The 17,016-nt window shown below is 37.1% G+C and overlaps 1 protein-coding gene across 3 annotated transcripts in view; it reads right to left on the bottom strand.

Moving 5' to 3' along the window:
- The window catches only part of POU2F1 (POU class 2 homeobox 1), a 261,553-nt gene that overhangs the window by 90,665 nt on the left and 153,872 nt on the right, over positions 1 to 17,016 (bottom strand). For all 3 annotated transcript variants that reach the window (XM_056815490.1, XM_056815491.1, XM_056815492.1), the window contains one exon: positions 4,509 to 4,609. In XM_056815490.1, coding sequence (XP_056671468.1) covers positions 4,509 to 4,609 — 101 coding nt within the window. The remainder of the gene's footprint in view (positions 1 to 4,508; positions 4,610 to 17,016) is intronic.

Here is a 17,016-nt window from a genome sequence, read left to right as displayed (position 1 = left end):
CTTTTCCTCCTCATTATAGTGTGGAAATGTTCAAGCCCCACGTACCTTCGCCTCTGTGGGGTACTGGGAGTATTGGGGTGTCCTTCTGTTCCTCCAAAGGTGATTTTTATGCTCCTTTGATGTAGTCTATTTCGTTTGGTGCCAGGGGAGAGGAAGCGTGTGGCGTCTAGATTGCAGCCATGATTACCCGGAAGTCCAATCTATGGATTTTTAAAATGTCTACTTTGTTCTCTATGTTTGAAAGAGGTTCTGGGCAATTTTAAATATTATTATGACATTCAAGTTTTTAAAATTGTGTTCTCTTTGGACACACACCTATAATCTTTAAGTTGTCTCTATAGAGTATCTTGTAAAGAGACTGTATTTTCTTTTAATATTACTAATTGCGGCTTCTCTTCTTTTAGAATGTCTTTCACTTCTTTGTATTTGTATTTATATTTGCATTCCTAATCAGTTATCCTTGCTTTTGTTTCTTTGGTGAAACTTGCCACTGTGAATTCAATTTTTTCTATTCTGCCAATTATTTTGCTCTATGAGACATAAATTCTACTCCTACAATTCTCTTTCCTCTTTTAAGACATTTAGGAACATCTTGGTGTGTTTCCATGTTCCCTTAGGGCATCCACAAGTTCCTCTGCCTCAGCAGGTGTTGGTTCATTTTCCTGTTTCTTGTAATGCTTATTCATAGATGCCTGAACTCTTTTACTTAGTCTGAAGGCCATATTTCCTTCTGGTATTAATATCTTCCCTGTTGGTTTATCTGTTTATGTTCAAGGTCTTTGAATTTTATCCCTCTTGAGATCACTGGTAATTTCAGTCTTTTTTTCCTTATTTTTTTCCTATTGCTTTCTGACTCCCTCCCCCTTTGATGTGTCTTCCCTGGGAGCTGGATCTCAAAGAATCTCAGTCTTTGGAGGTTGCTGAAATTTTGTGTCTGACTGCCATACAGCAACAGCAGTAAAATATTGGTATTAAAATCAGTCTTTTTTTCTTTGGGAAACATGCTGTTATTAATGTTGACATGCAATTCCCAAAGACAATTCAGTCAGTGTTTCTGAGGGGGTTCAAAGAGATTAATTCTAACTCCAGATTAGAACTTCTAGCTCTTAATCTTTGATCCTAAGGTCCTTTTTTTTTAGCTTTTGGCCCAATTTACTGCTCATCTATACCACGTGTTCTAGATATACATACTACTGGACATGCTTCATAGGCTGTCCAAAAAAATGAATGTAATAATCTGGGCAGTTCTTGATCTTTCCTCTGTGAACAAACTCTTTTGGATGTTGATAGATGGCTTCTAGGAGGCTATGGACGTCATCATCTACAAAGATTCTCTCTCAATTCGGGCTCTGTGCTGAATTTCCTCCAAGTCCCTTTGCCAAGCATTTCTTTCTCATTTTCAAAGGCTTGGTATTTGTGATAAGAAGTTTGTTAAGCATGGTTATTGCTGTTTTATCTTTTTAAGAAATTTTGAAGCATGGATGGGAGATATTTTTTTGGCATTTTGCTCTAGTAACTTAAATCTAAGTTAGGTAGTACAGTGATAAAGTGTTGGATTTGGATTCAGGAAGCCTTGAGTTCAAAACCTGATTCAGACACTTAATACTAGCTAGGTGACCTTTGGGCATGTCACTTAACTCTGCCTCACTTACTTCATTAGTAGAAGAGGAATAACAGTCTCTCCTTCACAATGTGGTGAAAATCAACTGAGATAACATGTAAAGTACTTTGCAAACATTATGTTAGTTATTACTGATACTTTTTCATAATTAAAAAAACAAAAGGAATAGTGAGATCTGATGTTCTTTCCACCTTTCACACAATTCTTGAAAGGTAGAGATGTGGAATATTGATGACATTTGTGAAAGCTTGCTTATTTTCTCTAGTGGTCTCATCCAGGATGCTATCAGTTCATGTTTAGAAGACTCATAAAATTTTTATATAGATTGGAGAATAGACATATAGGAGTCTGTCTGTAGTTGTTGATGTTTTCTTTGTCAGATTATTATTATTAATAAGATCCAAGATTTTTCCAATCCCTTACCAGATTCAGATACCTTGAATAGTGATCCTTCTTCATTTTTGTTAAATAGTTATATTGTATACTTGGTAACATTCACTTCTAAAGTTATTGATATCCCTTCCCTCCCTTTTGGGGGGCAATTCTTTTACAGTAAAATTCATTTGCTACAAAGGGATTAAAATCCCCATTTCAAGATCTGTTACTTTCTGTATTTAATACCTTCATATATAGTACTCTATTTCTTTTGAAATTCTTAATTTTATTTGAATGTAATTCGGTTCTGCGGGCTATACATTCTTTTATTCCTCTCATTTATAGTGATTTCAGTTTGTTGTTATATTCAGTTTATTATTTTTAGTTATTTGATTTTTTTCTCATTTCTTTTTGATCATATTGGCTAAAGATGTCTATATTTGTTAGTTTTTTTCAAACAATCAGCTTTTAGTTTTTAATCAATTTTATAGTGTTTTCCAATTTATCTATTTCTCTTCTAAATAATGCCTTATCTGCATTAATGTCAAGATTATTTGTTGATTTTTTAATTTTAAAATGACATATTCAGTTCACTACTTTTATTTCTATTATTATAATTTTTTCTCTAAGGTATGATTTAGCTGTATCCCAGAAATAATATTGTTTGTCACCATTTATTATCATTTCTATTACTTGTATTTTGGTCCATTCATAATTTAGCTTTCATCCCTTTATTATTTTCTATTTTTATTGCATTATGAAATGTCTTTTAAATATATACTGCTGATCTCCCTTTTCCTATTCTTAAGTAAGATTTATCCCTGAACAGCCTTTTTCTAGGCACAGGTCTCTCCAGTAAGATTTAGAGATGCATATAAGGTGATACTTACCTCCTCATAAAAGGATCTTTAGCTCATCTTGTTTGCTACCATAATGTCAGCAAATAAATATCAAAATCTGAAGTCATGGGTTCTAAAGGCTTCTTCCTTGGACTCTGTGTCTTTTGGGAACTCCCAGGGTATTTCTGTTGCTATTGCTTTGTCCTATAATGCAGCTAGCATTTATGTCATACAGCTTAATGGACAGACTTCGTTTTCTTCCTCCCCTCCTCTCCTATTGATTTTGATCTGGTTAATTTTATAAATCTCCAAGTAAATACAGTATTACTAGCTATTTGATAGATGTTGACTATCCCTAGCCAGAACCTTGTAATTCATATTCTTTAATCAATGGTCCAGTGTTCAGATCATATCAGATTATCAGAAAGAATTTTCTTAACCACTTTACCAAGGACCAGATTCTTCCTAAGTCTCTGCCCTTCAAGTAGCATCAGTTATGAAAACACCATCTAGCAAATGATTTCAGTTTTTTGCCCAAGGCATAGTGAATAAGTGTGTCATTATACCAAGACGCAACATTCTTGTAACGCTGTATAGTACATTAGCTCCCAGGTTTAATGGATGAAGAGATGAAAATAAAGTGCTGGAGTTACACAAAACAATGAACTTGAAAATCCCAAGGGAATGAAACAGGAAAATGTTTGTTATATCTCATCTCCACTATTTTAGAATCTATTTCTCTTTCTTCTTTACCCAGATCTTATACAAACACTCTTGTTAAACTCAACACTTTGTTTTTCTATTGCTTTTTCGTTTTTATTCCACCTAAAAAAATGGAGAAGTGGAATTTAGACCACAAAAATTCTTGTGAACCTGGAAATGCAACAAAGTGTGTGCTTTAATAAAGGCTTGTTCTGCATACCTGGAACAAAAAGTCTTAATACAAGAGCAACAAAGTTGAAGGATACTTATTTTACACCAAACAAGGATTGATAATAATTCTTGTAAAATTCCAAAGGACAATGAAGGTATATGGTGTTTTCACCTTGTCATCTCACATCAATCCTGTGATGAGGGTAAAAGAATTTTCTTCACTCAAAACAAGAAACAAGCTCAAACAGAATATGGGTCATATTTAATAACCCAATGGTAAAATGTCAGATTGGGCCTCACACTATACCATGCTTCCTCTGAACCAGTATAGTAGGTAGGAGTGGTTTATATTAAAAGGTGTTTTAAAAAGTTATTAATGGAATAATATTATGTGCAAATTGCTACTTTCTTTGTGAAAACAAGCATGCTGGAGCAGTTCCAAATTGTTTATCTGATTTTGGACTATCATCTTAACTGGCCCTTATGCTACTAACACAAGTAATTTAGTTATCATACACACACACACACACACACACACACACACACACACACACACACACACACACACACACATATTCAAAGCAAGAGAATCTTTTTGCCTGCAGCATGAGGTCTGTGGCCTAAAGAACCTATTAAATTATAGCCACTGACACAATCACATCAGTTTGTAAAACGCATGCTTCAAATTATACTTTTGTAAAAGGAAAATTAGAAAATTCTTTACTGTCTTCCTTATGTATTAATGCTGCTATACTCCCAGTTTTGTCTTGAATTTTTCCCATTTAAGCAGAATGTTTTACCTGATGGAGGTGTCCAAGGAAGGCCTGAGCCTGAGCTGCAGAGATTGCTCCTCCAACAGGAACAGGCTGCTTCTGGAAGTCCAGGCCATTCGTTTGTGTACCTAGAAAGAAAGAAAAGTAATTATATCTTTTCCTTTTCCTTCTGGAATCCTTATACTCTCAAAGGACTTTAGCAAATATCTTTGTCTCTTAGATATCACCACTTAATTTTCTTCCCACCTTCTGATATTAACAGAAATTTGGTTCCTTTACAGAAGATGCTACATCCCTGGTCATCCTCAACTAGTACTGTGTATTTCTTTCAAACCACACTGTGCTAGAGGAGTAGGTACACTTCTCACTGCCACTTTAAGACTGTCCTTATGATTGTATTTCCCTGAGCAACAGAAATGAATTTTTCAGTGAATCAGCAGCATCATACCAGGATGCAACACTCCTGTAACACTTAAATCTCCCAATGTTAATCAAAGAAAGAATATACGAAAAGCAATGGGAGTTACACAAAACAATGAAGCTCTCTTTTAGGAGGTCAACTTCTTTCCCACTTTTATCCAGATCTTATTAAAGAATACAATCTCATTAAACTGGGCACCTTGTTTTTCTATTCCTTTCCCCTCTATATTCTAGCTTAAAAAAAAAAAAAGGTGTCAGGGAGTAGAATTTAAAATATGAAAATCCTTGTAACTCTGAAAATGTAGCAGTATACTTTCTAATTGTTTGTTTTGAATGCTAGGAAAAAATTCTCAACAAAAGAGCAACAAAATTGAAGGACCCCTTATTTTACTCAAAAGTCATTACTTCTTCTCTCTTGAGATTTACTCATTTAAGTCATCTATGCCAGAGCAGCTTCTAGGTCATTTTTCTGGTCTTTCCTTGAATGCTTTAGTATATGGTTCATAGTGTTTCTCTCAATTTCAACTCCTATCCTCATATTTGAGGTCTTCAAACCCATGCTGGACAACCTAAACCTTTATTTGATCTCACTTATAAACTTATCCAAAATTCCAAAATCCTTTTTTCTAATCATAGTTTTCTCCCCTTTCTCCTCTCCTTCTGCCCTTTTCCTGATATCCTCCTCCAATCTAATTCTTCATCCTCACTGTACTTGTCAATCCCTCTACCTTTCCCCTCCTTACCCAGTCTGCAATCCTTATTTTGCTGTCATTCTCCTTCCTTCATAATCTTGACCGTATGGTTGAAAAGTTCAATTATGAATTGAGTCCCTTACATCCTTGGACTTACTGCTAGCTCTGGAATCAGGAAGATCTGGGTCTCAATTTGGACCCAGATATTTACTAGCTCTGTGCTCCATGACAAGTCATTTAACCTCTGCCTCAGTTGTGAAGATCAAATGAGCTATTTGTAAAAAGTGCTTGGCTGTATGTGTGTGTGTGTGTTGTAGCAGTTAAAATTAGTTTCTTTGTTAAAAGTATTATATTTTTATGAGGTTTATTTAAAGATTAAGAAATAGAGAAAATACAAAATAAGAAAGCACGTGTTTAGGCCCAGAGAGCCCATTCACAATCACTCACTGTACATCCTGCCTGGTAGAGACACGTGTGCCCAGACTAGACGTGTGCTTGGAAGGGCAAGCAGGAAGAGAGAGAGAGCGAGAAGAAGGCAGAGTCCATTTAAAAACCCCTCTCTCCTCGGCCCAGGTGATGACCTCACCTGAGATTATGGGGAACCCTGGAAGCTACCAAAGACTCCTGAGAATTGAAGTCTGGGGTTCAAATCTACATTTTTACAGTGTGTGTGTGTGTGTGTGTGTGTGTGTCTTCCTAAAATTCTCCAGGGAAAATCAGCCAAGGAAATTCTCAACAATGATGTTCTGAGGAAAAAAGAGAAATAATTCTGAAAAATAAAGGGAACTGTCTCAAGAGACTACTGTGGATATCCATTCATCAACCAACTTTTTTTTTTGGACTTTATATCTTCAGCCAAGCAGAATGCTTTATAAATGTTTCCTTCAGACAATAAACATTTATTAAGCATCTATGATGTAGCAGTCACAGAGATATTCACTGGAAATAAAAGAAATATAAAAGGCAGTCCTTGCTCTCAAGTACCCCACAGTCTAATGGGAGAGACAACATGCAACAACAAACCAAGTACATGCAGGATAAGTAGGAAATAAAGATTGGGAAAAGCTTGCTGAAGAAAAAGGGATTTTAACTGGGATTGAAGGAAGTCAGGGAAGCCAGGAAGCAGAATTCCAGGAATCCAATGAAAATATCCAGTAAGGAGGAATGTCTTGCTTAAAGAACAGTAAGGAGGCTAGCATCACTGGATTGCATGCTATATGAGGAAGGAGAATGCTATAAGGTGTAAGAAGACTGGAATGGTATGTATGTGTGTGGCAGAGGTTATGAAGGGCTTAGAACACCAAATAGGTAGTTTTTATTTGATCCTGAAGGTGACAGAAAGTCACTGGAATTAAAATGAGTGAGAAGTGGGAATATGGTCAGGCCTGTGCTTTCAGAACATTAATATGACAGCTGAGTGGAGGACAGAATGGAGTGGGGAGAGACTTAAAGCAGGAAGACCAACCAGTAGACTACTGCAATAGTATAGGTGTGAGGTGATAGGGGCCTGTACTAGAGTGGTGACATGGTTAGAAGAGACGAGGGAGAACATTTGAAAGATGTAAAGTTTACATTGACAGGCCTTGGAAACACGCAGAACCGTGCAGTTTGAAAGAATAAGGAGTCAAGGATACTACTGTAATAAATGAAAAGTAAAATATTGAATGTGCTATTAATTTAAAAAAGAGATTGTGGTCATGGTCTATAAAATTAACTCTCAAGTCATGAGTCTGTTAGTAGCTCTTAACAATTAAGTTTTTATCAAAATTGAGATAAAGTAAACAGAAGAGGAAATAGAATTCTTAAATAATCCCATATCAGAAATTGAAATCCATCAAGCCATCAAAGAACTTCCTAAGAAAAAATCCCCAGGGCCTGATGGATTCACCTGTGAATTCTATCAAACATTCAGAGAACAGTTAACCCCAATACTATACAAACTATTTGACATAATAAGCAAAGAGGGAGTTCTACCAAACTCCTTTTACGACACAAACATGGTACTGATTCCAAAACCAGGCAGGTCAAAAACAGAGAAAGAAAACTATAGACCAATCTCCCTAATGAATATAGATGCAAAAATTTTAAATAGGATACTAGCAAAAAGACTCCAGCAAGTGATCAGAAGGATCATTCACCATGATCAAGTAGGATTCATACCAGGGATGCAGGGCTGGTTCAACATTAGGAAAACCATCCACATAATTGACCACATCAACAAGCAAACTAGCAAGAACCACATGATTATCTCAATAGATGCAGAAAAAGCCTTTGATAAAATACAACACCCATTCCTATTAAAAACACTAGAAAGCATAGGAATAGAAGGGTCATTCCTAAAAATAATAAACAGTATATATCTAAAACCAACAGCTAATATCATCTGCAATGGGGATAAACTAGATGCATTCCCAATAAGATCAGGAGTGAAACAAGGATGCCCATTATCACCTCTACTATTTGACATTGTACTAGAAACACTAGCAGTAGCAATTAGAGAAGATAAAGAAATTGAAGGCATCAGAATAGGCAAGGAGGAGACCAAGTTATCACTCTTTGCGGATGACATGATGGTCTACTTAAAGAATCCTAGAGATTCAACCAAAAAGCTAATTGAAATAATCAACAACTTTAGCAAAGTTGCAGGATACAAAATAAACCCACATAAATCATCAGCTTTTCTATATATCTCCAACACAGCTCAGCAGCAAGAACTAGAAAGAGAAATCCCATTCAAAATCACCTTAGACAAAATAAAATACCTAGGAATCTACCTCCCAAGACAAACACAGGAACTATATGAACACAACTACAAAACACTCGCCACACAACTAAAACTAGACTTGAACAAATGGAAAAACATTAACTGCTCATGGATAGGACGAGCCAATATAATAAAAATGACCATCCTACCCAAACTTATTTATCTATTTAGTGCCATACCCATTGAACTACCAAAATACTTCTTCACTGATTTAGAAAAAACCATAACAAAGTTCATTTGGAAGAACAAAAGATCAAGGATATCCAGGGAAATAATGAAAAAAAACACATATGATGGGGGCCTTGCAGTCCCAGACCTCAAACTATATTACAAAGCAGCAGTCATCAAAACAATTTGGTACTGGCTAAGAAACAGAAAGGAAGATCAGTGGAATAGACTGGGGGAAAACGACCTCAGCAAGACAGTATACGATAAACCCAAAGATCCCAGCTTTTGGGACAAAAATCCACTATTCGATAAAAACTGCTGGGAAAATTGGAAGACAGTGTGGGAGAGACTAGGAATAGATCAACACCTCACACCCTACACCAAGATAAATTCAAAATGGGTGAGTGACTTAAACATAAAGAAGGAAACCATAAGTAAATTGGGTAAACACAGAATAGTATACATGTCAGACCTTTGGGAGGGGAAAGGCTTTAAAACCAAGCAAGATATAGAAAGAATCACAAAATGTAAAATAAATAATTTTGACTACATCAAACTAAAAAGCTTTTGTACAAACAAAACCAATATAACTAAAATCAGAAGGGAAACATCAAATTGGGAAAAAATCTTCATAGAAACCTCTGACAAAGGTTTAATTACTCATATTTATAATGAGCTAAATCAATTGTACAAAAAATCAAGCCATTCTCCAATTGATAAATGGGCAAGGGAAATGGATAGGCAGTTCTCAGATAAAGAAATCAAAACTATTAACAAGCACATGAAGAAGTGTTCTACATCTCTTATAATCAGAGAGATGCAAATCAAAACAACTCTGAGGTATCACCTCACACCTAGCAGATTGGCTAACATAACAGCAAAGGAAAGTAATGAATGCTGGAGGGGATGTGGCAAAGTAGGGACATTAATTCATTGCTGGTGGAGTTGTGAACTGATCCAACCATTCTGGAGGGCAATTTGGAACTATGCCCAAAGGGCGACAAAAGAATATCTACCCTTTGACCCAGCCATAGCACTGCTGGGTCTGTACCCCAAAGAGATAATGGACACAAAGACTTGTACAAAAATATTCATAGCTGCGCTCTTTGTGGTGGCCCAAAACTGGAAAACGAGGGGATGCCCATCAATTGGGGAATGGCTGAACAAACTGTGGTATATGTTGGTGATGGAATACTATTGTGCTCAAAGGAATAATAAAGTGGAGAAGTTCCATGGAGACTGGAACAACCTCCAGGAAGTGATGCAGAGCGAGAGGAGCAGAACCAGGAGAACATTGTACACAGAGACTAATACACTGTGGTATAATCGAACGTAATGGACTTCTCCATTAGGGGCGGTGTAATGTCCCTGAACAACTTTCAGGGATCCAGGAGAAAAAAAACACCATTCATAAGCAAAGGATAAACTATGGGAGTGGAAACACCGAGAAAAAGCAACTGCCTGAATACAGAGGTTGAGGGGACATGACAGAGGATAGACTTTAAATGAACACTCTAATGCAAATACTATCAACAAAGCAATGGGTTCAAATCAAGAAAACATCTAATGCCCAGTGGACTTACGCGTCGGCTATGGGGGGTGGGGGGGAGGAAAAGAAAATGATCTATGTCTTTAACGAATAATGCTTGGAAATGATCAAATAAAATATATTTTTAAAAAAAATTGAGATAAAGTAAAAGGAGGGAAATGTAGAAAGGAGACAGAGGATATCACCTAGCTAAATTACCCTAAGCCAAATCAGGAAGCAGAAAGTTGAAGCCTGCCAAGTTGCTTGAGCTCACAAAAGCCCTTGAGCAGGTGCCCTCGCTCCTGTTCCCCACCATCTTCCACCACAGTGTTAATCAAAAGGAAGGCCCCACACCTTTTATCCCCCACACCCATACATCCTATAATGCAGGCAGGCAAAATGGGATGTGGGGTAGGAAAAGCTGGGTTGGATGAGCCTAGGAATGGATTCTATCTACACACTACCTAGGTTGCAATTTGGCAGACAGAGAGAGGAGGAGGATGAATAAAAGAATGATAATGATGATAATAGCTAATATTTACATAGTACCAAGCACTATTGTAAGGGCTTTTATATTATTGTTTCATTTCATCCTCATAACAACTGTGGGAAGTAGGTATTATTATTATCATCATCCCCATTTTATAGATGAGGAAACTGAGGGTTAAATGAATTTACCAGGATCCTATAGCTAGGAAGTACCCAAGGCTAGATTTGAACTCAGGTCTTTCTGACTCCAATCCTAGCATTCTGTCCCTAAGCCAGTTGCTTACTCTTGATAGCAATATGGATGTTTGGAAGAGAAGTACTGAAGGGAAAGAATATGAGTTCAGCGTTGGACATGTTGAGTCTAAAGAAATCTAGTTCAAGTATAGGAATATAGGAAATCTAGTTTGAACTGTTGGCAGTTGGAGATGTGAAAATGGAGGTTGACATTTAGGGCTGGATAGATAGATTTGAGAATCTTCAGCACAGAGGTGGATAACCATGCTTAATGACTATTGCTTAGAAAAAGACCTACCAAAGAAGATTAAGGAATAGTCATTTAAGCAGAGTAATATAAGAAAACCCAAGAGAGGAGAGAGTGTCAAGGAGAAAAAGGCATATAACAATTTCAAAGCTACATGTAAATGAAGGATAAAGACTGAAAAAAAAAAGCCATTAGATTCAGCAAGTAAAAGATCACTAGTGGGGGCAGCTAAGTGGTAGCTCAGTGGATAGAGAGCCAGGCCTGGAGATGGGAGATGCTGGGTTCAAATATAGCCTTTGATACTTCTAGCTATGTGACCCTGGGCAAGTCACTTGACCCCCATTGCCTAGCCCTTACTGTTCTTCTGTCTTGGAACCAATATACCACATCATTGAGTTAAAAAAAAAAAAGATTACTGGTGACTTTGCAGAGATCAGTTTTTGGTTAAATGATAAGGGTAGATATCAGACTGTAGGGTAAGGAAGAGAACAGAAAGAAGATTTCTACTCTAGTCTTCAAAGTGAGCTCTAAAAGTTACCTAAAATCAATGAAGTATGAGATATCTATCGGTAAGATTCAGGGCAATTACTATTGTATGAGCATGATTTTAGGCACCAAGGGGAGTAATAAAGAACATGGGTGCTTTATTTCAGTATTTAAAGAAGAACTAAGATAAACAAGATAAAAATAGAGCAGAAACAAATAAATAAAAATTAATTATAACTTTGTGTACTTGTGGAGTGAATGATGATTTATGATATTTCAGAATGCACCAAAGAAGCGAATCATTATTAAGTTTTAAGACCTGAAGAGGCTATTAAGAGAGGGTTGTAAAACATTACAGGCAAGGGTAGTAGTCTGTCAAATGATTTAAAGAAGACATTTTGGTGGGGTCAATGTATAAGAAAATTAAGTTGCCTTTTAACTGTTTGTGAAGATTAAATTGGAATTCATTAAGATAAGTAGGTAATTAATTAAAAGGATGTGGATGCAAAATTACTTTTTGGGCTTTAAATCTGTTACAAAGGGTAACTTTGATCCACAAAAGGCTAAGTAAGAAGTTGGTGCTGTAACTGGAACAATGTTTCAGAATAAACGTTATTGTCATGTGCCAGGGGGGTGGTGTTCATCATGTTTCCCTAGGTGGGCAGGACACTAGCAGTTGACCAATCGAAGGAGAAAGTTTTAGATTGCTAATTCTTCCTGATGTGTTTACAACTCAAAATCCTATTTCAGGACTAGTTTATCTCTGTTTTTTAAAATCTTATTTTTATTTGTTATATTACTTTATTTTACACACAAACATATATGTATATTTCTATTTCCCTTCTACTCCAAGCAGTGGTTTATTCCTTGTAATAATTTTTATTGCCAATAATTATAATAGATAGTCTTTACATGGTACTTCAAGGTTTGTAAAGCAGTTTACAAATATTTTCTCATTTTTATTCTCACCACATCCCTGGGAGATAGGTGCTATTATTGTAGCATGTCTATGGCTGTGGGAATGGAACAGAAAAGGTGGATTCCAGAAATACTTGGTAATTGACTTGATATTAGTGGGGAAGAATTGGGTGCATGTGGGAGTAGGATACAAACTCATGTTATTAAAGGGGATTCCAATGGGGTTTTCAGCTTGAGAGGCAGGAAGGATATATGTGTGTGTGTATATAAATATAAATATATAAATATATATAAATATATAAATATATATTTCCAAGAGTTGGGGAGGATGATCAGAAAATTTAAAATCAGGAGATAAGAGTAGTGGTCCTAGAAGACAAAGCATTGTTCCTGAAAACTCTAGTCCTATCCTACTTTACATTTTAGTTTATCCAGAAGATTTTTAACTGGACATCTGAAAAAAACATGAAGGATTTACTATCATTGCAATTTTTTTATTGGTTACAACTTATTTGTAAAAATCTCAAATCTAGCTTGGGAGAAAATCCTACTGTTATTTCCACTATGAAAACACGCATCTCTATTTAAATTCTTGAGCCCTAAAATATACCACTCACCGGCACAAAGAGTCCTCTGATTATATTTCACTATGTTGTTCCAATGTTTGCCATTTATACAATAACTTGATGCTGAGAAAGCTTCTTAATAATGGAAAAGTGATATTTTCTGCCAGTAATCTTCCACCAAAGGCTACTTGTGCTCTGATCTCATGGCTCTCTACTTGAATAAGGAAATCTTGTACCACATTACCAGTAAGTGAGCATCTAGTATTAATCTGAACGAGATCCAATCCTTTTTGGAGGTATTAGGATATTTCTCCTTCCAGTGAATCTAAATTCACACTGGTGACTGGTGCTCCCAGTTCTGACAGCTACCATGTTTCTCCCTTCTAGTCTGTCCCTCTCAAGTCTTCCCTTTTCCAGAGTAAATATCCTCCCTTCCTTTAACTGCTCATTATATGGAAGGGAAGACTATGTGCCACGTAGTGGTGCGAAGTGTTGTATAAATCTTATTTCATCTGGTATATGACAGGATCTCATGGCTCTTCATGATTACTGTCTTTCTTCTGGAAGATGCTTATTTGTATCCCAAACTGTGGTATCTTGCACTGAATAGGGAAGATTGTTTATAATCTCTCTCTTAATGCAGCTGAAAATTGTATCAGTTTTTCTGTTTGTCAAAGCTTATTGTTGACATAGCAAGCTTCTTGGTCCACTGACACCCCCCCCCCCCCCGCCCCGAACTTTTGCAAAAGATCTGGCCATTGTGGAATTAATTTTTTTGAACCCACATGTAAGAATTTAAATTTGTCCTTACTCAATTCATTTTATGGCTCAATGCCAGGCTTTTGAAACTCATGTATAACCTGTCATCCAAATGCATTGTTATTGCAATGCCCTCTTGGCTTTTATTTCATCTATGAAGTGATGAGCCTGCCATTTATGTCCTTATCCAAGTAACAGACAAAAATGCAATATAGTCCAATGCCCCTGAATTATGTAGTTTTCTAAAAAAAATTTTTTTTGGAGAAAAAACGCATTAGAGAACTAAAAGGAAGGGGGCATGAAAGGCATGAAAAATCACTCAAATAATGGTTTTCAAAAAGTATCACTAGCTTTTAAGTTAAAAAAATGAGAAAAAGGTTAGAAATGAGCAAATAGTAAGAAAAGAAACAAAAAACAACTAAAGCCCCCAAATTCGTGCCAAGAAAAATATAAATTGGTCTCAAGCCCAAAAAGAATTACTGGAAGAACTCACACAAAGGATTTTAAAAATCAAATGAAAGAGGGGGCAGGTGGGTAGCTCAGTGGATTGAGAATCAGGCCTAGATGGGAGGTCCTAGGTTCAAATCTGGCCTCAGACACTTCCTAGCTGTGTGACCCTGGGCAAGTCACTTAAACCCCAATGTCACTTAACCACTCTTCTGCCTTGGAACCAATAGGCAGTATTGATTCCAAGATGGAAGGTAAGGGTTTTTAAAAAAATCGAATGAAAGAGAAGAAAAATTGTGAAAAGAAATGAGAGTGATCCACGTAAACTGAAAAAAAAATTGACAGCTTGGTAAATGATGCATAGAAAAAATACTGAAGAAAATAATACTTTAAAAAACAGAATAGGTCATAAATGAAGCACAAAAATCCACTGAAGAGAAGAAAAGGCTGAATTGAGAGCAGGTAGGTAGTTCAGTGGATAGAGAGCCAGGTCAAGAGATGAGAGGTTCTGGTTTTCAATCTGGCCTCAGACACAGCTATAGAACACTAAGCAAGTCACTTAACTTTAATTCCCCAGGCATTTCTTCTCTTCTGCTTTGGAATCTATACTTAGTTGAGAAAGGATATATTGTAAAGCCCTCCAGATGTTCCTCTTTGTAGAAGTCATTGTGTTGACTGCATTAAGCCTTGGGACACTATAGAACAGTGGTTCTCAACCTTTCTAACGCCGTGACCCTGCAATACAGTTCCTCTTGTTACGGTGACCCCAAACCAAAAATTTATTTTGGTGGCTACTTCAAAACTGTAATTTTGCTACAGTTATGATTCGGAATGTAAATACCTGATATGCATTATGTATTATTATTGCTACATATCAAACATAATTTAAACATAGTGATTAATCACAAAAACAATATTTAATTATATATTGAGAGATATTAATCCAGCAGGAGGCAGCCTGAGTGCTGGGGCGGGAGGTAAGTCCTGCCTGGGGAGGGGATCCTCAGACGCTGCCTTCTTCTTCCTGTTGTCAACCTCCAGCTCGAGCTGAGGCTTCACTTTGCTGGGGTTACTCGGCTCCGTTATCTGCTCTAGGACTCGTTCTTAACCCCTCCAGAGCCAGCTCTCTGGTGCTCTCTCTGGGTCTCTGTTTGAGTCCGGTCTCCTGGCAACAGGGTAAATCCATCGCCCCTCATAGGTAGAAGGCTGCTGATAGGTAACTAATATTAGTACAATATGCGGGCAGCAGGGTCCCTGTTCTTTCTGAGATCTTGCTGTAAAGTAGCGCAATTTCTCAGCAGCTAAAGCCATCGGAAATATGTATTTTCTGATGGCTTTAGGCAACTCCTGTGTTTTGGTTGTTCGACCCCCGCCGGGGTCGTGACCCACAAGTTGAGAAGTGCTGCTATAGAACCTCCCGAGATCTCTAGTCACTCAAAGGAATTTGTTCTGTCCATCAATTCAGGAAAAACCAAATGGATGAAGAATGCCAATTACTAAGATTTTTACCATACATTTCTATGAACAGTCTATTCAAGTCTGTTCAAAGTAGGTATATCTGGGACAGACTGTACAGATAGAGAATTATTTAAGCCAAGGCAGGTACACAACTTGCATATACTGAGTGCTTAAAGAATAAATTGAACTATGAAAATTGCAATTGACTAAAATCAATGAAGCATGAGTTATCAGTTAGTAAAAGTCACTGAAGAAAAATAAAACACATTCAAAACGTTAAATTTCCTATCTTTTTTCTACTCCCCAACCTGATCTTTAAGTTTTGAAGGCATGAGAGCTCATCATTTATGTCTCAGAATCCCAAGATTCTTTCAAAACTTAGCTTACCACCTCTTACATGAGGACTTTCCGTATCTTTCCAAATGCCAGTGACTCTCCCATCTGTAGTTTCTTCACAGGTGTACATGTTATATTTCCAAAACAAATATAAAAACCTTGAGAGTAAAATGTTTGTTGATTAATGTAAAAATGGAGATTTGAACCCCGTACTTCAATTCCCAGAGTTGCTAGCTCCCAGAATTCCCTCTAATCTCCCTGAGTCCTCACCTGAGTTCGAGAACACAATGGCTATTTAAACTGACTGACACAGTCTCTCTCTCTCTCTCTCTCTCCTTCCCCCCCCCTTCTAGGGACAGGTGGCTCTCTACCTAGCGGGAAAAATGTAGGTTACATGTACTTTCTTATTTTGTATTTTCTTTATTTCTTAATCTTTAATAAATCTCTAAAAATATAATACTTTTATTACTAGAAACTAATTTTAATCTTAACAGTTTGGCGATCTAACGGGACAAAAAAATTCAATTAAAAAAAAAAAGATAGCCTAGATAATGATTTCTAAGCCATGTTTCTCCAAGCCTTTTTAGCAAGCCTCTTGACTCATCTCGCTCCCGGCTCCGACCCTGGCTCCCGGCTCTGGCTCCTGCTCCTGGCTATTGTTCTCACCTGGTCTCAGTACTGCCCACTCTTCCAGCCCGGCCGGGCTCGGCCAACAATCCGGACCTGTGCTCTTGATCACCTGGCAACCTGCCAGCCAAGCACCAGCTGAATCTAGCCTCGGAGCCTCAGAGTAGACCGCTCATCGCCCCAGGCCCAGGACTCACTTCCACCGGCAGCTAAAAACGGGGATGATTTTTCTTTACGCTACAATTAGCCTCCATGTGGACTGGGGGCAGGGGATCACAGAGAGGGAGAATGAAAGAAAAGAAGGAAGAGGATTTTCCAAACAGGAACTTAAAGCACGGCTACTTTAAGAGGTTATCTTTTGACTGTATTGATACTTTCATTCATCTCACCTGAGTG

Source organism: Monodelphis domestica, chromosome 2 (assembly GCF_027887165.1).
Source record: "Monodelphis domestica isolate mMonDom1 chromosome 2, mMonDom1.pri, whole genome shotgun sequence".
Taxonomy (NCBI): Eukaryota; Metazoa; Chordata; class Mammalia; order Didelphimorphia; family Didelphidae; genus Monodelphis; species Monodelphis domestica.
This window is presented reverse-complemented; position numbering and strand designations above follow the sequence as displayed.